The sequence below is a fragment of the Eucyclogobius newberryi genome, unplaced genomic scaffold (assembly GCF_026437365.1).
Source record: "Eucyclogobius newberryi isolate DKJ021-1_F unplaced genomic scaffold, fEucNew1.0.hap1 SCAF_13, whole genome shotgun sequence".
NCBI classification, from domain to species: domain Eukaryota; kingdom Metazoa; phylum Chordata; class Actinopteri; order Gobiiformes; family Gobiidae; genus Eucyclogobius; species Eucyclogobius newberryi.
The window spans coordinates 9,129,847-9,156,636 of record NW_027315757.1 but is presented as its reverse complement, the minus strand read 5'-3'; the positions used below and the strand labels follow the sequence as shown (position 1 = coordinate 9,156,636).

The window sequence follows — 26,790 nt, the reverse complement described above, 5'->3', positions numbered from 1 at the left end:
ACTAGTCACGAGTCTTCCAATGAATCGTTTTATTTCTCTTCACTGCACAGCTGTCAAATTTGAATTCCTCCCACTTCCTTTCAAGCTACTGTTTATTTGCATTTACGTGGGAAACACTCAAATGTACTGTAGATGTAATTGCGTATGAACTTATGTATGCAGCCGTGTGTTTGAATATTGTAAACCGAATGTGCCATCAACTGTCAGCAGCTCAAAATAAAACCAATCAATCAAAGTCCAGGGATTCTAGAATCCTGTGCCGTGATTGTAGATGTTTTGGTGTGATGTACAGTTACTATCTCTGTTATTGATGAGCCTATCCACATGAAACAAAACATAGCTGTATGTTAAATAGTTTTCCTTTACTCACACAGGCCGTTGTGACAGTAAGGTTATTGATAAGGCCGTCCATTTGTCCTCAAAAGGTCGGACCTCTGACCTCAGAGGGACGTTTTCTAAGAGTTTCTGCATGCTGAAATATAAACCTAAATATGGATCCAATTAAAATAATGAATCAGAACCCGGAGAGTGTTGTAAGTTTAAGTTTTGAATCAACATTTGTAGATGTCCGAGTAGACGTTAGCAACATTAGCTTTACTGGTTATTAAAACACACAACTGCAGGTGTGTTGTACGTGCTGTTAATCCCCTCCTGTGTCAGTGGTTCCCTCTGCGCCCTCCCTGTGCTCCGCCCCTGCTCTCAGCCAGAGTGCACCCTGTCTGTGAGCTAGAGCCTCACACTTGGCACTTAAATAAAATATAAACAGTGACTAACGGCTTAGACTATGTATCATCTCTATGGGCTCTAAATGGTTCCCGCTGTCATAGATTTGTCACTGGATGCAGCTTGTGCGCTGACAAAGGGGCGGGGCGCTCCTCGTGTCATGGCACTTGCCTCTTGGGCTCAGTGCGACTCTTTCCACTCTGGACACAGCTGATTTATAAAGGAGCATGTTTGTTTCACTCAAATGAGAAGTGCATGTGAAAAGAGGGAACGTTTGAAGTGCGGAGCGCCCCATTCTCCCAGTGTCACCCGTCCTGTTGGTGCTGCGATAACAGCTTTAAGGGCCTGCATTCAATGCATGTCTCTCCCCCTCTCATTCTCAGCCCAGCGCTGACCTGTCACTCATCTCAGACGGTCACTAAAGGGAAAAGTGCAGGTTGGACTGACGCCGACTTATAAAATGGTTTAATAGCCTACATGTTTTTGTTTTGTTTTTCGGCCCACTACCACCCCTCCTCTTCAGGAGGACAACTTTATTTTTAATAAATCAATTTTGCAAATATAGAATTTGTCCTACCTCAACCACATGAAACAGATAGGATCAGATAAGCAGACAAGCAGACAGACAGTGGGACAGGACCATGACAGAACTGACAGGATGGGAATGAGTAGAAAGGTCTGTAAGTGGTCATGATCGGGGTATAATAGCCATCTTTGCATAAAAAAATTGGTCTATAATAGCCCACATCTGTGCATAAAAAAAGAGCAGGAAATCAGAAACATAATAAATAAATTGACCAATCCGTGAGATGGACGACCTTTTGGGACACAAGCAAAAATCAGAGAAGGAAGACGAAGATAGAAGTCAGCGCAGAACGGGACAACGAGAGAAAACTGCCTTAAGAGACGCTGACCCTGAGAAGCCCGTGGGTCACGTCAGACGGGAGAAAACCAGCAGAGGGCGCAAGAGGGGAGACATGTCAGAGCGAGAGCAACACATCTGAGAGCAAGTAAGAGGGACAGCGATGCACAAGGGTGTGAAAGAAGATTCCTTCCTGCTGGCGCCCTAACTAGGCCTAGAACTATTAAAAAGTACTCATATATTTGGGTGGCACAGCCTGGCAGTGAAGTAAAAGAGAAAATAACACAAGTACTATCATTATAGTAACTGTCGGATGTACAATTGTATCCAAGCGCAGGGTGAAGCCATGTTGGATTGGCTCGGATCAACTCAGGGTTTTGAAATGTTGCGAGTAGAAAATCCAACACCTGAGGACAACTGGAACACAGCACACGCCTTAAGAAAGACTCTTACCATTTATGAACTAGGGCTGAACAATTTAGGAAAAAATATCTGTCAGTAACAGCAGTAGAGCTCCCCTTGCAGCTCCTTTGTGAAAATACACTGTCAGAGAATAGACCAACAAGTGCTCCTCGTTCTGTCCTCCTCCTTGAGTTTTTCACTGAAATAAGGCTGTATAATCACATACAAAAATATTTAATGTGACCAAATCTAAAATGGGAGCCAGGGTTTCACAGGATAGTTTTCTTCAAGTCGATGTCGGCAAAGGTTGCAAGGCTGGTTTTCCACCCAGAAACTGCAGGGGGCGACGACGGACACTTCAAACGCCCCGAAAAAACATATTAACCCATCAAAAGGACTTACAAAGACGTTTGATGAGGTAGAAATGTTCCTTAGTTCTCCTTTAATAAGCACTGAAATTAGCTATTTATTTATTTTAATCATGGTTTTAATAGATTATGTTCAAAGTTCACATTTTTAAACATCCAGGACCATCCAGGAACATTTGACTATTAACAGGTTTGTAGAAGTCTAAACTACAGGTTTTATTCATGAGGACAAGATATATTGTGGTTTGCAGGGGGAAAAAATCATTGTATGCAAATTCCTAATTGTGACTATTCAAACTGCAATTTCGATTTGATTGCAACACATGTTCCAAGTTCAAAATGAATGGATTTTCTAAATAAACTAAAATAAAACATCACCCATAGAGTAATGCAATCCTCCATTTTAAATTTTGACAACTGATTTAATCCCAATTTAAATCCAAATGTGACAAATAAGCGATGATGTAACGTGTACAGTATAAACCTGGCCGTGTTCCTCCCAGCATCCTCTCGGTCATAAACAGCATCAGACGGGAGCGGCAGTCCCTAGTCTCCACAGTTACGGGGCCCTCTCTCTCCATGGCAACAGGGACTTGGTCTCATTGATAGAATCTTGATATCACCAAGGTAACAAGGCCAAGGGAGGAGCCAGGGTAATTGTTTTTTTTTCACCACAGCCGAGTATTTTGAGAGGATAAACAGCCACTTAGCAAACAGATGAGAAATGACACACGGCGGATAAAAAATGTCTGAATGAAAGTTCTATTTTTGATCTGGGCAATATGAAGCCAATCACAGCCACATCTTTGCTTCTCGGGCCATTTTAAAAAAGGAAAAGGTTGTATTTTGTCTCTCATTGCTCCTGATTCAGCCTCTCCCTCTCCTCCTCAGGGGCTAAATCAAATGCGCTTAAAGGACACATTCTGCATTATTTGTGTAGTTATTAACCTTTAAACATGCTCTTGTGTCCTTTTACTTTTACATTTTAAGTTTTAAAACAAAACATTTCAAAAAAGCACACATTCATACCAGTCAGGCGTTTCCCACAAGAGGAATTGAGTTAAAGCTCCATCTACTGGCAACAGAGGGAATTACAAAGGGGAGATGAACAAAGCATGTAATTTTACAGCAACGCAACGAGTCTGGTGATGGTTTATGGACTTGAAAACAGCACAGGAGAACTTAAGAGCTCTTCCTATGATGTCACAAATCTGGGAAATTTAGACATTTTGTACTGGGAAGTACAACTCCGGGTTGTTAGAACATGGTTAAAATCTTGCATGTATTCATTTTACTGGTGTTTTTATTCTTCAAATTGAAACTTACTGTGAGCAGCTGTGTTTTGTGTGTCACACATACCATCAGTTAACTTATTCTGATTATTTTAGTGCTCAGCAACATGTGTGTGAAAGACCAGAAAGCTCAAATAGCACATAAGAAAATATGGTTTATAACACGGAGCACTGAATGTTAGAAATCATTGGGGACAGACAACTGCTTTGAATTATTAAATGTATTTTTGTGACATCTTTGGGAGATCTATAATATAATAGAAAAACGCAAGGAAATCAATAATATAATCATGATCCACACATAATCCATTTTGTTTCACGATCAATACCAGGACACAGGATAGAACACGAGCAGAAGGTGAAGAAGGGGAGGGACGCAAATGGATGTAAACTAAGCGTAATTGGACAAAAAATCAATAAAGCACATAAAGTAGCGCAATGCCAGGGCCAAATCACTTAACGACAGCACAACGGCTCAAGACCTGGACAGACATATTTCCAGTTTCCCTATTCCACAACAAAGTATCACCGATACTCTGAACAGTCTATAGAGGATAACAGACTTTCCCTACTGGTGTAAAAGATATAGTACTTGCAATGTGCTGCATCATTTCAATTCAATACAAGCGCATCCCAAACCCCAAAAAACTGCATGTTTACTGGCAATTTTCTGGATTTATTCACACATACACCTTCCCTGCATTAGTCCTGGTAATTTACCAAGGAAATTGCCGGATCAAAGGAAAGGAATTCAGTTCATTCGCACATGTCCAACAAATGTTATATAATAGCTTATTTATGGCTGCAGAATGGCAACAGTGATGGATGGAAACAACTAGCTAGCGACATGTTTTGGTAGGCTATGCTAGCACGAGACTTGTGACTACTTCCTGTTCCGATCTTTCATTTCAGATGTTATGTGTCAGTTGTTCTTCTTTGTACGTGAGCGCTACAGTTTCCAGACGGCTGCTCTACGGACGGCAGGGGGACAGGGACGCACGTTTGAAATGGAAATCGGCCCGTGCGCTGGACAGTCGCTCGTAAAGAGAGGATTTGGCCGTCGCTGAGGTTGAAAGGCCAGTCCGTGTTTCATGTTCAAAGAGCGGCTAAAAAGCACCCGGACCATTTATAGAGCACAACAAAGACAGAGGGAGCGCACTTAGGGACTCATGTGATGTACGGCCGGTGGAAGAGGAGAAGCATCAGCTAGCATAGAGAGTATACAAATAGAGCTAGCATGGCCATATAACAGCACAATAGAAAGACAAAAGCAAGTATGTCATAGGGATGTCAAGATTGTTTGGTTCATCGATAACCATGATACAAGTCACAATATAATCCAGAGAAGCAGCCAAATGAAGGATACTGCAATCTATACTACTTTTTTATCTGGTTGCTTATGTCACATTAACTTGATGTTTTCATTCAGACGGTTTGATTTCATAAAACGTGTCCCAAACTAAAGGAATGGATAGTGGTTCCAAAAGTTGGGGCAGCGAAGCATGAGCTGGGGGTTCTGAGATGTTTTCATGTCATTTTAAAATAATGACACTGTACTGGATCTAGTTTTTACATTGAAAACAGTGTTTTACTGAAATGCTGTGTTCAGATAACATAATACATTGGTATATATTGCTATAAACATATACAAATAAACCTAATTTTAAAGAATTACAGATTTTACTGTGGGGGCCCCGAGTCGGTTGTATGGTTATTGTGGGGCCCCTGTATTAGACAATGGATGGAAGCAAAATAAGGAATTTCACTGTTGTTTGGTCATGGAGTCGGTAATCAAGCATTAAATAGTGATGACAATAGCTGCAACAGTAATATTTTAAATTGTGACATACCAATTTGTTATGTTGCAATTTAGTGAATTATCCAACTATGAAGATTTCCACTATATGGTCTTAAACTTATCTATCTCCATGGAGAAAAACATGTGACATTATCAGACATGTGTATATGTATAATCACAAGATACATATGTTCATGCCATACCATGGAACAACAATGACTAAGAGCTTATTTCATTTCCCTGTGATACTTGAGACATTTCCAGGCATAGCACATTTCTGAATTGTACAAACTGAACAAACTGTATATTCTATATGCAGAAATGATTTTGAATAGAATTGTGTGTGTTAATGATGACATAGAAAGAGGTATTCTGTTTAAAAACTATTGGTTCCTGTATTTTTTGCACAATTATTTTCATGATAAATATGTACCACATTTGCTATCCTACCAAGCTAATTCATAATTAGAAAAACATGAAAACCTGTAATATGCATTTTAATGACAAGCTGTTCTTTTGTATCGATATCGCTCACAAAAAATAAAAACATAATGTTGTGATGTCATTTGAATCTTCCCTTGGCTCAGTTTCCAGAGTCTATATTCCACCTGTCCTCCAGTCTTTCCCTGCTGTTTTGTGTCTTATCTCAAGTGCTGTCACAACCCCCTTCTTCCCTGTTTGTGTGCGGTGGATGACATTTGCTGGCGACCCAGGCCACGGCGCCCCCTGCAGTTCAGCTGTGTGATCCCTCTGCTTCCTCACACAGAATGGGGTCTTTCATTAGAGTCACCCTTACACACTGCTACATCGAGACATGCAGGTGGAGGCCACAACCTTGGCATTTCCCATAATAGGGTGGGGTAATACAATGGTTTTAGGTTATTTATAGTGCACAGAGTGCACATCTTCAACAAATTGAGAATCAAAATATATATACATATACAGTTCCTGTTCAATGGACATTGGAGTACTTTACTACTTCAATAACATTCAAATTGTGATTTCCATGTAGTTTCAACAAATCATTCATCACTTGACACAATTTTGGCAATGTGAGCAGTGTGAAATAATAACATTTTATAGTACTGAACATTTTACCATCTTTTTTTTTTACTTAAAGGCACAGATCAGGGGTCTCGCTCCGTACATCATTATGATTTATCATGTTAGGGATGGCGCCCTAACATGATAAATCAAAATGGTCCGCCATCCGTTTTGACATGGGGGGGAAAATAAACTATCCCTAAAACCCTAACGTTTGTTAGCTTTACAGTGACTGTAAACGCTGCTCTGTGCCCTTTTAAGCTCATCACGGTAAATAATAAGGATGCTCAGAAGGCATTAGTTGAGTGAGAAATAACTGAACTGCTGCAAACTGTTTAAAATTAACTAATTATTTTATGCTAAAGAAAAATCTGTAAAAATCAGGTATAGCACCTTTTTAGCTTTTTACTTGTTATATAATGGTCCTTCATCAAAAACATATCTGGAGTCATATTTTCATGCAACCCTGTTTACGAGGTCCTTTTTCATTCCGTTGCTTTTCACTCAGATTGTAACAGATGAAAACCCCAGTCGTCTTCTGTTCAGTTTTTAAGTCCATAAACTTTCACTGGGCTTGTTCAAATTTCAGAGCAAAATTAAATGTATGGATATAGTTGCATGCTGGTCACGTTGCTAATGGCTGCTGCACGGCTCTTTTTTTCTTTCATTCATGCCTAATGCTGTCAGCCGAAGGAGCTTTAAAGCAAGTCTGTAAATGCCAAACATGGAACACAAATGCCAAGTTGACCAAAATATTCCATGATATGTTCACTTTGAAAAAAAAATGAATAACCAGATCGCCAAGGGGATAGATTACAACATGCATTGATTTCTTGAGTGCTGTGTGTCTCTCCCCACTCTTCACACCAGTCGATGCTGTACAAACAATATTTATGGTGTATTTCACATCTCATAAAGTCACGTTATTTTGGGGACATTGAGGGACATTTTAAAAAGCCAACACCTTAAACAGCCATGGGCAAAACATACAAAGATTCACTGCATTGAAACAGAGCGAAGGATCATGGTCTATGTAGTTCTGCTTTTACCCTGTTGCCACATCAATCAAATAAATAAAGGCCCAGCAACATAATTGTAAAAACATGGCACCTACCCTGTGAGTACCACCACGAAGTCCATCACGTTCCATCCGTTTCTCAGGTAGGAGTTCTTATGGAAGGCAAAACCAAGGGCCAGGATCTTGATTCCAGATTCGAAGCAGAAGATCCCAATGAAATACGGCTCAGTATCGTCCTGAGGAGATACAAGGAAAGAACAGAAACATGTCACGCAGTCATACAAAATAAACACAAACATTGGTTTAGACTTTAGTTATTACTAGAAGACAGAAGACAAGATGTGAGTGATGAACTGGGTCAAAAGGTATAGATCTAAAATGGTATTATTTTTAGATTAAAATCTCTACTGTTAACGGGAGAAAAGAAAAAGTCACAGTTTAGAAATCCCCCCCTCTTTATAATAATGTAGCCCTAATTTGAAGTTGAATTTACATTTGTAATAACATTTCTATTTTTTTTTAATTAACCTGGCAGTCAAATCAGAACTTTTCAAAATAAAGGAAAAGGAGCTAAACATTCCCGGCCACTTAGAAGTTCTCCATGGTTTTGGACATAAAGTTCACATTAATTTAGAAAAAAAATTATGTTAATAACTTAGTGGTTTATACAGTTTCAGCAAAACACTTAAATACAAGTATAGGTCTTATCTCCACTGCTTAAGAACTACAAATACAGGCTTGGGGGTCAAAAACTTTCCAAAAGCCTTTTTCCCAAATACCAGTGATGGCCACGTAACATGATTTCATACGTGTTTGTAAATGTAGTGTGTAGCTTACCAGGCGCTCTGACAATGGCGTCTTGTCTCCATCGGGCAAATGCTGTTCGAGGGCCAGGACAATGCAGTTGGCAATGATGGTGGCTAGAATCATCCACTCAAATGGAGTAAGTCAGTCAAGGAACGGAACACATTATGGGGAAGAACATGATTATACTTAAATTAAACATTTTGTCAACTTCCAGTTACTACAATACTACTTTCACATGTCATCCACTCACCTCCCAAAGCATTCATTTCAATTCACTTAAGTTTAGGTACCACATACAGTTGTGTTACCAAAGTAAAAGTACAGATACCGGAGCAAAACAATTCAACTCAAGAAAAAGAAGCACATTAAAAATCAACTTAAAGGAACTGTATGTGAGATCTTGATTTCAACTTTCATAAACTTGACCAATATGTGTCCCCAGATACGAGATAAACATATTCAAATCAAATATAACAATATAATACTGATATTATTATTTAAAATGATGTCCACGTTGTTTGTGTTGTAATTTTGTTCTCAAGACCAAACTCACATGAGTCTCTCATTTGGGTCCAGTTCCTAGACCTAAATCCAGTTCGTCCACCAACCTGAAGGTCGGCGGTTCGGTGGTCAGAGGGGTCAATGATGCAGATTGTCAAACTCACTTCCTTCAGTCGACCCGAGGGTAGCTTGGGTTGCAATAGTAGCTAAAAAAATAAAACATGTGCAAGAAGACCTTAAACGTTCGAGACACATGACATTTTGCACCAGTCCACAAGTCATGTTTTCCATAGTCCATTAAGTGCACCTATCATTTTTTACCATAGGGTTAACCAGACCCTCTAATGCACTGGCCTGCACCATCATGTATCTATTACAACTATCATCTAACTACAATATACCAATAACAACTTAGCAATCATCCTCATCAGCCCCTCCTGCTACCTTTCAACCAATCACCTCCAAACCCATTCACAAAAATGCATTCTCTCTCCCTCCATTCCAGTTACATTCCCCCTGAAACATCTCCAGCGCAGCAGCAGAACAATTTGTCTCCATATCCTCTCCATCTCCTCCTCTTCACTCTGCCATTCTAGTCTAGACGCAATCAATAAACTTCATTGCCATTTCTGAATTCACGTAAAACGCAGATAAAGATGAATCATTTTTGCAGATTAGCAAAGAACGTCCCTTCGTAGCGTTTTACCGTGCACAAAATTGAACAAAACCGAGGACACATCCCGCAAAGATTCTTTCTTGTGAGAAAAATTCAGGAATCCAAGTAAGACTGAACCATCACAACCTCTTCAATGTCCTTTACCTTAAATTAGCCGTTGCGAAACATGGCAGTGAGCTAATAGGAATACAAAGGATGAGCTATCTTATTGTATATCTAATTGTAGAAGACACACACACGGTCGCGGGCGCAGTCAGCGGCTTCATAAATCAATGTGCCTATCTCTTTAAGGTCAAAAGATAAATAGTTACATTAGAGGAGAGAGGGAGCGAGAGGGAAGTGTGCACATCTGTACTGGAGATGAATGAGGGATGGCAGAGAGATGTATAGAAAAGGAAGGAACAGACAAGGACAAAGCTACGTGACTAAACAAAATGTCATCGCTAAAGTCGCTCAGCATGCAGACGTCTAACTAACTGCAATGATATGTTCTATATCTAAACTATCTATTAGGATTTGGCTTAGAAGAGAGTTTTCTTTTTGTGTCACCAGAATTCACTTGGCTCCCCCATTGGAGGCTGGCTGTGATACTCGGGACACGTTTGTCCCTATGGAGTGCTGTTACTCCCCTCAAACTGCCCTGACACAGGTTCTTCAGCACTAAGACCAGTGTTTAATCTATTTATTCTTGAACGTCTCAGGGATCAAGTTGTATTGATTGATTGATTAATATAGAGTATATATTGTCCTTAAAGCTGACATAAAGTACTTTTGATGAACATAAGAGAAAAGGACAACTTTTTTGTAGTTGTTTTGGTTCTGTTTGAAATTATAACACTTTTACTTACTGTTGCCACCAGTCTGTGATCAGTGTGGGTAAGGTGGGTCAAGTGTCACACAGAGGGATTTTTTTTCAGATTTGAACAGCTGCCCGTCCTGTCACATCCATCTCATGGATTCTGGCAGATATTGACCCACGTAGGTGCCAAGATGACGTTTATGTACTTCAAATGGTGGTGGTGTTGACCTAATGTTCAAAACTCTTTGGGACTGACGTGAGGTAATTTTGCCATTTTAACTGAATGCAGAGGTGGAAAGAGCACTGAGACATTTAAACTGAGGTAAAAGTACAGTTATGTGGCTAATAATGTACCCAATTGCAAGTACAAGTGCTGCTGCTGTTAAAATGGTTCCAAAATACCAAATATGCATGAAAAATACTACTTACTAGTGACTTATTTTAAACACAATTTTAGAAGCATTAGATCTGCCTTTTATGCAAAACTTGATCAATTAAACAGTGTAAATCTAAATGTAGTAGTTTTAAACAGAAATCCAATCTGAGCTCTGGCCAATCAGAGCAGGCGTTACATGGCCCTTTGCACGGAAAGAAGCAGAGACGGTGATAAGAGCCGTGCAAGACAAGAGGGACAATATCTAGTAAATTCTATGAATTAAGTACAATTACATGATTAGAATTACACTCAATTACAAGTACAGGTTTTAAAACCTGCACATAGGCTAAATATACATTTCAATTTGACGCAATGTGTCCAAGGTAATAGGACTAAATAACCTAATGTCCTAATAACAGGATGTAATAATAATGTTAATGTTCCTATGTAGGTCCTGGGAGTTTTATAAGCAAATATATTGTGAGTTATTCAAACAAGCAGTTAAACAACATATTCAATCTGTATGTTAGAGTGCAAGATCTATACAGTTTATGAAAATTGTAATTCCTCATGCTGACTTGTCTAAAGGAGTAGTGTGTGGGTGGATGGTAGAAGCTGTTGAGGCCACAAGACGTCTGGTCTGGTGACAGAGTTTGACCACTCCACTGAGTCACACATGAGGTGAACGTCCAGGGCAAACCTCCATTAGCCTGCGGCTTCACTGCAGAGACGTATGGTACATTGAAGCAAACGACACGCAAGTCTAGTACTGTCACAGGCTGATGCAGAGGACAGGGACGGCCCGAGGACGCACTAGGCTAATGCAGGTACAGGTTAACGCAGAAGACGTGCTAGGCTAATACAGGGACAGGCTAATGCAGAAGACGTGCCAAGCTAATACAGGGACATGCTAACGCAGAAAACGTAATAGGTTAATACAGGGACAGGTTAACACAGAAGACGTGCCAGGCTAATACAGGGACAGGCTAATGTAGAAGACGTGCTAGGCTAATACAGGGACAGGCTAATGTAGAAGACGTGCTAGGCTAATACAGGGACAGGCTAATGCAGAAGACGTGCCAAGCTAATACAGGGACATGCTCACGCAGAAAACGTAATAGGTTAATACAGGGACAGGTTAACACAGAAGACGTGCTAGGCTAATATAGGGACAGGCTAATGCAGAAGACGTGCCAAGCTAATACAGGGACATGCTAACGCAGAAAACGTAATAGGTTAATACAGGGACAGGTTAACACAGAAGACGTGCCAGGCTAATACAGGGACAGGCTAATGTAGAAGACGTTCTAGGCTAATACAGGGACAGGCTAATGTAGAAGACGTGCTAGGCTAATACAGGGACAGGCTAATGCAGAAGACGTGCCAAGCTAATACAGGGACATGCTAACGCAGAAAACGTAATAGGTTAATACAGGGACAGGTTAACACAGAAGACGTGCTAGGCTAATACAGGGACAGGCTAATGTAGAAGACGTGCTAGGCTAATACAGGGACAGGCTAATGTAGAAGACGTGCTAGGCTAATACAGGGACAGGCTAATGCAGAAGATGTGCTAGGCTAATACAGGGACAGGCTAATGCAGAAGATGTGCTAGGCTAATACAGGGACAGGTTAACGCAGAAGACGTGCCAGGCTAATACAGGGACAGGCTAATGCTGAAGACGTGCTAGGCTAATTCAGGGACAGGCTTATGCAGAAGACGTGATAGGATAATACAGGGACAGGCTAATGCAGAAGACATGCCAGGCTAATACAGGGACAGGTTAACGCAGAAGACGTGCCAGGCTAATACAGGGACAGGCTAATGCAGAAGACGTGCCCGAGGACGCACAAGGCTAGCACAAGGGCAAGCTATTTTGCACGAGGCATATGTCCAGTGCCTATATAAACATATAAATATATATTTAGATTTCCTGGCCCATTTAGCAGTTACACTACATTTCAAGGTGATGCTTGAGGTGACAATGTATTTGGCTGAATGTAACTTGGTTGAAATACAAATCACTTTCTCTACCATTGATTCAACATTCATTTTAATGGTCACTGCAATACCATTTCCACAGTATATGCACTAAATTATTGGGTTGCAGAAGTTGTGTTCTAATGTGTGACAGGATTTCAAACTGTCAAAAAAAAGAAAAATAATTCACAAGTCTACAGCTATGTACACACAATATATAACACAGCATCCTGCGAGTATCGAGACATCCACCACCATGAACAACCTTCAATAATGAATTTGCTCCAGTGCAGCGCCGCGATGGAGGTAAGATCAGAGCAGGAATTAAGAGGCAATGGAGATTTCAGCTGTGCCTAACTACACAGGCCCAGAGTGTCCTTTTTCATTTATCTATGTACTGTATACTAGTATTATTAAGCTGTTGTCTGTACTGTATACTAGTAATGTACTGTATACTAGTATTATTAAGCTGTTGTCTGTACTGTATACTAGTATTATATAGCTGTTGTCTGTACTGTATACTAGTATTATTTAGCTGTTGTCTGTACTGTACTGTATACTAGTATCATTAAGCTGTTGTCTGTACTGTACTGTATACTAGTATTATTAAGCTGTTGTCTGTACTGTATACTAGTACTAATAAGCTGTTGTCTGTACTGTATACTAGTATTATTAAGCTGTTGTCTGTACTGTACTGTATACTAGTATTATTAAGCTGTTGTCTGTACTGTATACTAGTACTATTAAGCTGTTGTCTGTACTGTATACTAGTATTATTAAGCTGTTGTCTGTACTGTATACTAGTATTATTAAGCTGTTGTCTGCACAGTATACTAGTATTATTTAGCTGTTGTCTGTACTGTATACTAGTATTATTAAGCTGCTGTCTGTACTGTATACTAGTACTATTAAGCTGTTGTCTGTACTGTATACTAGTATTATTAAGCTGTTGTCTGTACTGTATACTAGTACTATTAAGCTGTTGTCTGTACTGTATACTAGTATTATTTAGCTGTTGTCTGTACTGTACACTAGTATTATTAAGCTGTTGTCTGTACTGTATACTAGTACTATTTAGCTGTTGTCTGTACTGTATACTAGTATTATTAAGCTGTTGTCTGTACTGTCCTGTACTGTATACTAGTATTATTAAGCTGTTGTCTGTACTGTATACTAGTATTATTTAGCTGTTGTCTGTACTGTATACTATTATTTAGCTGTTGTCTGTACTATACTGTATACTAGTATCATTAAGCTGTTGTCTGTACTGTACTGTATACTAGTATTATTAAGCTGTTGTCTGTACTGTATACTAGTACTATTAAGCTGTTGTCTGTACTGTATACTAGTATTATTAAGCTGTTGTCTGTACTGTACTGTATACTAGTATTATTAAGCTGTTGTCTGTACTGTATACTAGTACTATTAAGCTGTTGTCTGTACTGTATACTAGTATTATTAAGCTGTTGTCTGTACTGTATACTAGTATTATTAAGCTGTTGTCTGTACTGTATACTAGTATTATTTAGCTGTTGTCTGCACAGTATACTAGTATTATTTAGCTGTTGTCTGTACTGTATACTAGTATTATTAAGCTGTTGTCTGTACTGTATACTAGTACTATTAAGCTGTTGTCTGTACTGTATACTAGTATTATTAAGCTGTTGTCTGTACTGTCCTGTACTGTATACTAGTATTATTAAGCTGTTGTCTGTACTGTATACCAGTATTATTTAGCTGTTGTCTGTACTGTAATGTATACTAGTATTATTAAGCTGTTGTCTGTACTGTATACTAGTATTATTTAGCTGTTGTCTGTACTGTAATGTATACTAGTATTATTAAGCTGTTGTCTGTACTGTATACTAGTACTATTAAGGTGTTGTCTGTACTGTATACTAGTATTATTAAGCTGTTGTCTGTACTGTCCTGTACTGTATACTAGTATTATTAAGCTGTTGTCTGTACTGTATACTAGTATTATTAAGCTGTTGTCTGTACTGTATACTAGTATTATTTAGCTGTTGTCTGTACTAGTATTATACATATACATAGTAGTATACTGTATACTAGTATTATACATATACATAGTATTATATGACTGTATACCCAACATTTTGAACACAAAATAATAGTACTTTCTTTATGTCACAATGTGGTCCTATACTCATTCTGATAAAGCATATGATCATTATAGATTTCAAATGAGAATCTGGTTTTCTGATCCTGGTTTTAGTAACAATTAGTATCTCATTTCTGATACTTTTGACAGCCCTCGTCTGCCGGACCAAGCTGCCGGCCCTGTTTATGGAGAGCTACAGTTTGTTCCATTTGTGCCAGAATAGCTACACAACGCTGCATAATCCTACGCGTATCACCACTTAAGCAAAATAAATCAAAGCAAGTAAGTACAGAGCAGTGAGCGTGAATTTTCAGAGCAATGACATCTTGAAGGCAAGTGAATAAAGATTATTCAAACGCTCATGAATCACTCCGAATACAACTGTGAGACGAGAGAACAATTCGTTATAATGTGGTTAAAAATGTCTACAGTCAATTATGCCAAGGCCTGTGTTAACGAGGAAACAACATAACAAGCTCGTCTAAAAAAAAGTAAATACGCATAATATGTCTGATAATATCTTTGACACCACGCAATGATAATTCGAGGTCCTTTTGTTTACAATGCTTCCAAGGACACATATAATTCACTGACCACTCCGACAGTGGACATAAGGCGTATCACCGCACATCCATACGCAGAAGATTGATTGTTAGACACTTCTTGCTACCTCACCGTACCCACACCCTCTCGCGACTGATAATCTTTACTTCATTCTCCCCTTTTTTGCATTTTTCTCATCTGCCCGTCTCCACTTCCTGTCCACCTTTGTAGCACCGAGCGCGCCCATCAATCATCGCTATCATTCCATCGCTACTTGCTAGACACTAAGAAAGAAAAAAGGGGGAGAGGGTGCCGTGTCAGCAAACACGCAAGTAAAAAAAGAAAAAAAAAGAAAAAAGCAACAAATATGTGGATGGACAAAAAAGAGAGAAGAGAGGGAGATAGAAGGAATGAAAGAAAGTGTCCTGTAGGCAGTCTTGATTGAAAGAGTGTGTCTGTGTGTGTGTGTGTGTGTGTGTGTGTGTGTGTGTCTGTGTGTGTGTGTGTTTGGGTGAGAGAGAAAGAGAAAAAGAGAAAGAGAGAGAGGTAGAGAGAGGGGTGGGGGCAACAGACAGAATGACACGGGCCTGTGGAGTATTGCAGTGGGCTGAGAGAAAAAGTAGGTTAGCAGCAACAGCGCGGCAGAGGGGAAGGAGGAAAAAGCAAGATGGAGGCTATATGTCATGCTGTCACGCGCACTCAGGTCTGTGTGTAACTTAAACATGCACGGATACGGGAAGATGGTAATTTACAGGCTCTTTGCGCGCTAATATTTCAATTCAGTCGCTTTAGTTGTACTCGAGGGGGAACTAAAAGCAGAGAGTAGCAGAATGAGCAGAATGAAAATGCGTACATACATGCATAAGGTAGAGCTGGTGTTGCAGGGGGAGGGAGGGGTCAGAGTGGAAGAGCTATGTAAGATGTAAAGCAGGTACATCATTCAGCTAGGCTAAACATATGATTTATAATAGAAATATCAGTTAGAAAAGGTTGTTATGCCAGATTATGTTGGCGCATATGCAGAGAACAGTGGGGCTTTGAAACCTACTGGGGGCGTGGTTGTTTTAAACATGTATATGGAATACACATTTAGCAAGAAATTGCATACAGATAGGTAGTATTTTTGCCAAATATAATGGGCTTAAAGAGGGGCAAAAACCAGAACTAAACGGAAATAACTAAACCTGGATTGAACATGTCTAAAGCAGGGTTCAACCAGGTCTAAAGAAGGACAAAACAAGGTCTAAAAAGGGACTAAACCAGGTCAAAAGAAGGACGAAATAAGGTCTAAAAAGGGACTAATCCAGGACTAAACCAGGACTAAAGGAGGACTAAACCAGGAGTAAAGAAGGACTAAAAAAGGTCTAAAAAAGGACTAAAGCAGGACTAAAGAAGGACTAAACCAGGAGTAAAGAAGGACTAAACCAGGACTAAAGGAGGACTAAACCAGGAGTAAAGAAGGACTAAACCAGGAGTAAGGAAGGACTAAACCAGGACTAAAGGAGGACTAAACCAGGCGTAAAGAAGGACTAAACAAGGACTAAAGGAGGACTAAACCAGGAGTAAAGAAGGACTAAACCAGCACTAAAGAAGGACTGAACCAGCACTAAAAAGGACTAAACCAAGTCTAGAGACGGACTAACCCATGTCTAAAGAAAGGTTAAACAAGATGTAACCTAAAGGACTAAACCTAAAATAAAACTGGGTCTATTACAATAAGTTAGCGAGGCCGCATATATCAAACCAGACAGGCCTATGATCAAAACCATGCATCAAACATAGGCCTGCAAGCTCTTCTTTTTACTGTAAAGTAAAGTCTACTGTAATTTCTCTTTCCTTTCTTTTACAATCATTATTTGTATAATACATACAGTACATACAATGAAAACGCAATGTTACTTGCATGGCAAGGAGATTTTGCATTATATGTCTTATACAGCATGTATCTAGTTTCAGTTATTATCTGGGCAACGCTTTATTATTACTAATAAATCACACTTGCAATTATCTGCCTGAAAAAATAATCATTCTAACCTTATAATTTGACAAAGTGAGATCCCCATTTGACTCTTACAGACTAAATAGCATTTAAACCCATTTGATACATTGCACAGTCACAGAGACGAGACCCGGATGGCCATGACTCACGGCTGAAGTGAAAGTGTATCTGCTTGTGTGTTCATCTCACTGTGGCCGAGTGTGGAAACAAACACAAATGCGTGGAGCTCCAGCCGCTCGTCGCCCACTCAAACGCTGTTCCTTCCATGGGCCATATTGCCTGGGTCTCACCAGCGCCAGCACCTCCGTGGAGCTGTTGCGTCCCTGGTAACGGAGCTCTCGGCCGGGCCTGTCTGTCTCTCCCTGTTTACTAGTAGCACTTGCATACAAGATTTTTGTTTATGAATTTCATGTGTCTAATCATGGGAAAATGCAACAATGGGATATTCAGACACCAGTGGTGAAGTAGCTACGTATTATGTTCAAGAATAGCCAAGATTAAAAAACAGGTCTTAAGGATGACTAAACCAGTTATAAAAGACGACTAAACCAGGTATAAAAGATTACTAAACCAGGAGCAAGGCCTAAGGAAGGACTAAACCAGGTCTAAAGAAGGACTAAACCAGTTATAAAAGACGACTAAACCAGGTATAAAAGATTACTAAACCAGGAGCAAGGCCTAAGGAAGGACTAAACCAGGTCTAAAGAAGGACTAAACCAGTTATAAAAGACGACTAAACCAGGAGCAAGGTCTAAGGAAGGACTAAACCAGGTCTAAAGAAGGACTAAACCAGGTATAAAAGACGACTAAACCAGGTATAAAAGATTACTAAACCAGGAGCAAGGCCTAAGGAAGGACTAAACCAGGTCTAAAGAAGGACTAAACCAGTTATAAAAGACGACTAAACCAGGAGCAAGGTCTAAGGAAGGACTAAACCAGGTCTAAAGAAGGACTAAACCAGGTATAAAAGACGACTAAACCAGGAGCAAGGTCTAAAAAAAGGACTAAACCAGGTCTAAAGAAGGACTAAACCAGGTATAAAAGACGACTAAACCAGGAGAAAGGTCTAAGGAAGGACTAAACCAGGTCTAAAGAAGGACTAAACCAGGTATAAAAGACGACTAAACCAGGTATAAAAGATTACTAAACCAGGAGCAAGGCCTAAGGAAGGACTAAACCAGGTCTAAAGAAGGACTAAACCAGTTATAAAAGACGACTAAACCAGGAGCAAGGTCTAAGGAAGGACTAAACCAGGTCTAAAGAAGGACTAAACCAGGTATAAAAGACGACTAAACCAGGAGCAAGGTCTAACAAAAGGACTAAACCAGGTCTAAAGAAGGACTAAACCAGGTATAAAAGACGACTAAACCAGGAGAAAGGTCTAAGGAAGGACTAAACCAGGTATAAAATATGACTAAACCAGGAGCAAGGCCTAAGGAAGGACTAAACAGGTCTAAAGAAGGACTAAACCAGGTATAAAAGATGACTAAACCAGGAGCAAGGCCTAAGGAAGGACTAAAACAGGTCTAAAGAAGGACTAAACCAGGTATAAAAGACGACTAAACCAGGAGCAAGGTCTAAGGAAGGACTAAACCAGGTCTAAAGAAGGACTAAACCAGTTATAAAAGACGACTAAACCAGGAGCAAGGTCTAAGGAAGGACTAAACCAGGTCTGAAAAAGGACTAAACCAGGTATAAAAGACAACTAAACCAGGAGCAAGGTCTAAGGAAGGACTAAACCAGGTCTAAAGAAGGACTAAACCAGTTATAAAAGACGACTAAACCAAGAGCAAGGTCTAAAGAAGGACTAAACCAGGTATAAAAGACAACTAAACCAGGAGCAAGGTCTAAGGAAGGACTAAACCAGGTCTAAAGAAGGACTAAACCAGGTATAAAAGACGACTAAACCAGGAGCAAGGTCTAAAAAAAGGACTAAACCAGGTCTAAAGAAGGACTAAACCAGGTATAAAAGACGACTAAACCAGAAGAAAGGTCTAAGGAAGGACTAAACCAGGTATAAAAGATGACTAAACCAGGAGCAAGGCCTAAGGAAGGACTAAAACAGGTCTAAAGAAGGACTAAACCAGGTATAAAAGATGACTAAACCAGGAGCAAGGCCTAAGGAAGGACTAAAACAGGTCTAAAGAAGGACTAAACCAGGTATAAAAGACGACTAAACCAGGAGCAAGGTCTAAGGAAGGACTAAACCAGGTCTAAAGAAGGACTAAACCAGTTATAAAAGACGACTAAACCAGGAGCAAGGTCTAAGGAAGGACTAAACCAGGTCTGAAAAAGGACTAAACCAGGTATAAAAGACAACTAAACCAGGAGCAAGGTCTAAGGAAGGACTAAACCAGGTCTAAAGAAGGACTAAACCAGTTATAAAAGACGACTAAACCAAGAGCAAGGTCTAAGGAAGGACTAAACCAGGTCTAAAGAAGGACTAAACCAGGTATAAAAGACAACTAAACCAGGAGCAAGGTCTAAAAAAGGACTAAACCAGGTCTAAAGAAGGACTAAACCAGGTATAAAAGATGACTAAACCAGGAGAAAGGTCTAAGGAAGGACTAAACCAGGTATAAAAGATGACTAAACCAGGAGCAAGGTCTAAGGAAGGACTAAACCAGGTCTAAAGAAGGACTAAACCAGGTATAAAAGACAACTAAACCAGGAGCAAGGTCTAAGGAAGGACTAAACCAGGTCTAAAGAAGGACAAATTCAGGTATAAAAGACAACTAAACCCGGAGCAAGGTCTAAAGAAGGACTAAACCAGGTATAAAAGATGAGTAAACCAGGTATAAAGGATGACTAAACCAGGAGCAAGGTTTAAAGAATGACTAAACCAGGACAAAAAGAGGTCTAAAGAATACTAATATGAATAATGTATAGCTCTTTTTGATGCGTCACATTACATTATTAATTCACTACACATCTGGTGGTAGTAAGCTAGCCACAGTTGCCCTGAGGCAGGCTGAGGAAGTGAGGCCAATTTGCACTATCGGCCCCTCCGACCACCACCAATTGTTCACTCACACACCACATTCACAGTGAGCAATGTGGGTGAAGTGTCTTGCCTAAGAGCACAACAACAGTTTGCACTAGAGCCACTGCTGCTCCACTGTGGAACCGGGTGCTCACGACTCACTGCACATACTATATTATCAACCAGATATTCTGCACTTTCCAAGCTAGTATGAAAAAAATAAATCAATTCAAAACGCAATAGTCTTTCTTCCCAAACGTCATTATTCCGTACATTTCCCCGTGCGCAATCCTGCTCATGTGAAGCAGCGCCCGTGTGAGCCCGCGGGGCCTGAGGACATGGATCAATTCACACATTTATTAGCCGACAGTCAAAGGTATGAGGTGGGCAGATTGAGGCTGGAGGGAAGGCATAAACACACACACACAAACACACACAGCTATAGTGCAACTTGGGGCCGCTAAACACCCCTCCATGACACAACATTAGTTCGCCTGCTGTCAACACGCTCAGCAAAACCTCCACAAAATTCCAACAATGACTTCAAATGTGTATCAAGCGGTCAGATACAAGCGGATGGCAAGTGGAGTAATGATAATAATGAAATAGAAAAATGGGGACACGTTGAAAACAAAGCAGAAGACTTTACCCTATGATTCCACCAGGCTCAGGTTACAGGTCACACTAAGAATGCATGTTTTTTTAAGCTCCTTTCTGAGCCATAAAAACACATGTAACTGAATAAATGCAAGCTAGACAAGTTTAAAGACATACTGTGGTACATTCTAGCTGCTAACATTTTAGAACATGCTAGCTGTTTTTATTTTATTTTATCTTTATTTTCCCCCTCCATTCCTTATTAGGAAATGAGAGGTTTTGTCTAGAGGAGTTTTTGTTTATATGAGTTTTGTTTATAAGAGTTCTTCTATTAAGAGTGTTTTTTAAACTTCCTATAAGTCATCTGTCCTTTTCCTCTGTATCAACGTGCGTTGCAACAATGAAATTTCCCCATGTGTGGACAATAAAGGAATATTTTATCTTATCTTATTCCAATACATCTTCATCAAAACAAGCAGGTAGCGTACCCTCCATCATAAAAGTTAGATCGTGCACCTTTAAAACACCTGAAATCTGAATGATATGCGTCATTCAAGCTTATAAAATGACTATTGTTCACCGTAGCTATATTTAATGTGCTATCCAACCCTATGTGAAAATAAAAATTAAAAAAAGAAATAATAATAAAAATGAAAGCCGCAATCAGCGATAATATCTCTGGCCACCCGCCGCCTCCTCGCTTATGTCCTCCATCGAAAGCTGACAGCCCCGACACGCCTTTTTTCCCCGCCTGACCACCGTCCAGGAGCCGAGCGCACCATCATTGATGTAGATTTTAAGTTTGCCAAGCAGATAAATGCCGTGGTTAAATCTAGTTTTTATCACCTCTTTTATCTAGACTCAAATCGGTTTTATCTTTTAGCGACCTGGAGAGGATGATCTGCGCTTCTATCTCTACACATCCTGACTTCTGTAATGCACTGTACACTGGGATCAGCCAAGCTAACCTGTCACGCTTACAGTTAGTAAAATAATCTGCAGCATGTCTTATAACTGGGCAACGTCGTAGAGAACATATCTATTTATGCTCTTCCTCCACACATAAAGACTGCACCTTCAGTTGATGCTTTTAAGTCTTGTTTAAAAATGCACTTTTATTCACTAACATTTAACCTGGCATGAGAATTGAGTGGTCCTCTGACCGTCTTTTATTATTTTGTATATTTTATATTGTTTATTTTTATTTTAGTCTCTTTTTTATCTTATTTTTCTGCGCTTGTTTTGTACTCTGTGCAGCATTTTGGAGACTGTGTTGGTAAAATGTGCTATATAAATTAAGTAGGATGGAATAGATTCCCAGCTTTCATAATCATGTGCAATACTGTGACATAATGTCAATCATCCTGGTGAAATATTTTCTGTCCATATAACAGCTGTAAATGTTGTGTTATTATCAGTTTTTTTTTTAATTAGTTAAATGTTTTTTTATTATTATACTTCTGTGCCTAATCTATATCTGTACCTAATATGTGTTGCAACACTGGAATTTCCCCATTGTGGTACAAACAAAGGTTATCTTATCTTATCGTATCATTAGTTGACTAGAGTAAATTATTCAAAGGAGTTGTGTTATAAATTTGTTTTACGCATACATCATATCAAAGTTTGTAAGCAAACTTTGATATGATGTGTAAACTTTGGACTTCAGGAGCCCCAGGCTCCTTAAGTCCTGCGCAGATGAACTGTGTGGAGTTATGGAGCATGTCTTCAACATGAGCCTGAAGCTGAGGGTGGTACCACAGGTCTGGAAGACCTCCTGTCTGGTACCTGTGCCCAAGACACCGCGCGCCAAAGACCTCAACAGCTTCAGGCCGGTGGCTCTCACGTCCCACCTGATGAAGACACTGGAGCGGCTGGTCCTGGACCACCTCCGCTCCACCGTGAGCTCAGCCATGGACCCGCTGCAGTTTGCATATCGGCCTGGCATCGGAGTGGAGGACGCCATCATCTCCCTGCTGCACCGCTCTCTCTCTCACCTGGAAAAGCCTGACAGCTCTGTGAGGATCCTGTTCTTCGATCTTTCCAGCGCCTTCAACACCATCCAGCCGCTGCTCCTGAGGGACAAGCTGGAGACGGCTGGTGTGGAGTATGACCTGGCAGAGTGGATCCTGGACTACCTCACAGACCGACCCCAGTTTGTGAGAGCACGGGACTGTGTGTCTGACACTCGGACCTGCAGTGTGGGGGCGCCCCAGGGCACTGTCCTAGCGCCCTTTCTCTTCACCCTTTACACTGCAGACTTCAGACACGACACGGACAGCTGTGTCCTGCAGAAGTTCTCTGATGACTCTGCCATCATCGGACTCATCACGGACGACGATGATGCGGAGTACAGGGGACTGGCACAGGACTTTGTGGATGGACTGGTGTCAGCGGAACCACCTCCTCATCAACGCGGGGAGGACCAAGGAGATGGTGGTGGATTTCCGCAGACGCCACCCCACTGCCCCCTCACCAGTGAACATCCAGGGACGGGACATTGAGAGAGTGGACTCATACAAGTACCTGGGTGTTCATCTGAACCACAAACTGGACTGGACTCATAACACAGACGCACTGTACAGGAAGAGCCAGAGTCGGCTCTACCTCCTGAGGAGACTCAGGTCTTTTGGAGTGACAGGGCCACTCCTGAAGACCTTCTACGACTCTGTGGTGGCATCAGCCCTCCTGTAGGTGTGGCCTGCTGGAGCAGCAGCATCACAGAGAGGGAGAGGAAGAGACTGGACAAAGTCATCAAGAAGTCCAGCTCCGTCCTGGGCTGCGCTCTGGACTCGGTGCAGGAGGTGGGGGACAGAAGGGTCCTGGCTAAACTCACATCTATGCTTGACCATGAGTGTCGCCCCCTGCAGGACACTCTGTCCACTCTGGAGAGCAGCTTCAGTGAGAGACTGATCCACCCTCGCTGTGTGAAGGAAAGGTTTCACAGCTCTTTCCTTCCTGCTGCTGTCAGACTTTATAACAAACACTGTTAGTCCTGAACACTCGCAATACTGACCTAACCATGTGCAATTCCGTCATTTGTGCAATTACTGTCGTGATTCATGTGCAATTACTGTGAAATTCATGTGCAATCTATGTGCTGTCGTGACACATTCATGTTCAATTACTGTCATGATCACATGCAATGGTATTTATGTATTTATTTATTTATGTATTTATTTTTATCTTTATTATTTTTCCCCTCCATCCCTTGTTGGGTAATGGGAGGTTTTGTCTATGGGAGTTTTTGTTTATAGGAGATCTTCTACTGAGAGTGTTTTTCAAACTTCCTATAAGTGATCTGTTCTTTTCTTCTGTATCTACCTGCGTTGCATCAATGAAATTTCCCCATGTGGGACAATAAAGGAATATCTTATCTTATATTTGTGGCTATAGCTCTGTTTGTCTGCATTTGTTATTTAGACGGTGTTAAATCATGTCACTTTCAGGCCATGTCAAAATAAAACTGCTTCTATATCTGTAAAACACAGAAGCCTTCATTTTGTAAGTGTCACAGGAAGTGTTTAGTTGCTGTTAGCGGAACTTTCATAAATAGCAGAGGAATTTCAGTCACTGTCAGGCCATTGTGGAAGCCCCCCTCCTTCCTGCTCTCCGTCACCTAGCAACCAAGAGTTGTGACGCTAATGCTAATGCTAACGCCACGAGAATTTTTAATCTGTCACTGTCAGGCCATTGTTGGAGGCCCCCTCCTTTCTGCTCCTCCGTCACCTAGCAACCAAGAGTCATGATGCTAATGCTAATGCTAGCACCACGCAGTGCATTGTGGGAAGCCCCTTCCTTCCTGTTCCTCCGTCACCTAGCAACAAAGACTTGCGATGCTGATGCTAATGCTAATGCCAACACTGAGAATTTTCAGTCTGTCAATGTTAGGCCATTGTTGGAGGCTGCCTCCTTCATGTTCCTCCATCACCTAGCAACCAAGAGTCACGATGCTAATGCTAATGCTAGCACCATGCAGTGCATTGTGGGAAGCCCCTTCCTTCCTGTTCCTCCGTCACCAAGCAATGAAGACTTGCGATGCTAATGCTAATGCTAATACTACGAGAATATTCAGTCTGTCACTGTCAGACCATTGTTGGAGGCTGCCTCCTTCCTGTTCCTCCGTCACCTAGCAACGGAGACTTGTGATGCTAATGCTAATGCTAACGCCATTAGAATGTTCTGTCTGTCACTGTCAGGCCATTGTGGACTGTGCACGCAGCTAGAGCGAGGAGGGGAGAAGAGAAGAGAGTGTGACCTCTATGCTTACAGGAATCAAGACCGCGGAAATGTCCCATCAAAATAAAAGAGGGCCAGGAAGTGCAGGTTACACAAACAATAATTGCGCCCCTGCTGGCCAATAGTGAAAAATACACAATATCTGTAATGCACTTTTTTCATGGCGTCTTGAGAATAATTATTATAACCCCTGAATTTCAAACAAATCAAACAATGTTGAGTTTTCACATAATAGATAGGGGGCGCTATAGAGTAAATTTGTTACATGGTTATTAATTATTTCCAATCAGACGCATTAGTGAGGGAAATTTGAGCTCCGTAGATCAATACCATTGGTTGTGACATGTCATCAGAAAAACAGGAAATTGAGGCTATTTCATAGCTCAAGCTAATAATAACAAAAAATAATAATACATGTAATAGCAAAGTTACACTGAGAGTATTTGTTTTCAGAGCAACCATGCCTCAAATGCCGAAAAATTACTCAAACATAAAAATTAGCCAAAGTACAGCTGTGAATGAGGATGATAATGATAATGATTTATGGTCATGGTTAAAAGCTCAGAAAAGTCAATTTGGCCTAATATTCTGTTTTATATACAAGCTGAATATGATTGGCCCTAGTACGGAGCCCTGTAGAACCCCAGTGTTCAAAGACGTTGAAAAGCAGCCAGCCAAACTGGGGTAATATCATCTAAATTTATGATGAATGCATTTTTTTTTTTTTTTCTATTTGATCGATCATATCAAATACGTTAACCCTGTCTGAGCCCCTAATCGATGCAGCTTTTTAAACATGACGAAAATAAGTTGGCATGCCACGTTTCCGCCACCACCCTGGCAGCCTAAAGTGCACTCTGTGTTAAATGATTTATACGTAGACAGACAGTTGGATATTGTCTCTCTCTCCTTCAGCCTGTCCACTTCACTCAGCCGCTCCCAGGCCCAGATCGGGATAATGCCCAACTGATGCCGCCTCGGTCGTGTCGGACTGCGCCATGAAAGAGCTCCATAAACATGTACCGAAAGGTGTTTAAAAATGGGGCTGTTCTGTTAATCGAATTTTAATCAGAATCCAATCATTTCAAATCAGTGATAAGCGCGGGTCTTTTCAATTGAGCTGTCCAAAACCAATCTCCTGTCGGTAAAAGCGTGCAATCTGGAGCCGAGTTCAGTCTGCGGAGGGAGAAAATTGGACTATTCTTTTTGTGTTTTGTTTTGAAAGAACTAAGCATAAAGAAGTTGTGATTTGTCATATCACACGTACCTATTTTAAAAGATTGTGAACGTAATTGTGATCAAATGCAATCAAGCTTGTCCAAATGACCCACAAAGCTACTTGCGTTGGTAAAAAGATCATTTAAAAGCTTCATTATGAAATATCAGTCCAGCTAATACAATGAAGCTACTATGCTACAGTCCGGTAGAACAGTGGTCAGCTGTGCATCTGGAGAGGGGTCAGCGGCAGGCTTTGTCCTCGCACCGTTGGAAAGATGGGCAGAAACTAACATCAACATTAAGCTTATTAGCGAGGCTTGACTCAGAGGTGAAGAAGTTCCAATTCTCCACACAATGTCATGAAATGTTATCATAAATACAGCTATTCAAATGTACAGAAGAATATAGAGTCATTGTCAGTCTAAACTGTTCCAAAATAGAT

At 40.6% G+C, this 26,790-nt stretch overlaps 1 protein-coding gene across 12 annotated transcripts in view; it reads right to left on the bottom strand.

Moving 5' to 3' along the window:
- Positions 1–26,790, bottom strand: part of cacna1aa (calcium channel, voltage-dependent, P/Q type, alpha 1A subunit, a) — a 130,762-nt gene that overhangs the window by 91,195 nt on the left and 12,777 nt on the right. For all 12 annotated transcript variants that reach the window (XM_072442477.1, XM_072442485.1, XM_072442487.1 and 9 more), the window contains exons 2-3: positions 8,345–8,451; positions 7,604–7,743 (exon numbers count right to left, since the gene is read on the bottom strand). In XM_072442477.1, the coding sequence (XP_072298578.1) occupies positions 7,604–7,743; positions 8,345–8,451 (247 nt within the window). The remainder of the gene's footprint in view (positions 1–7,603; positions 7,744–8,344; positions 8,452–26,790) is intronic.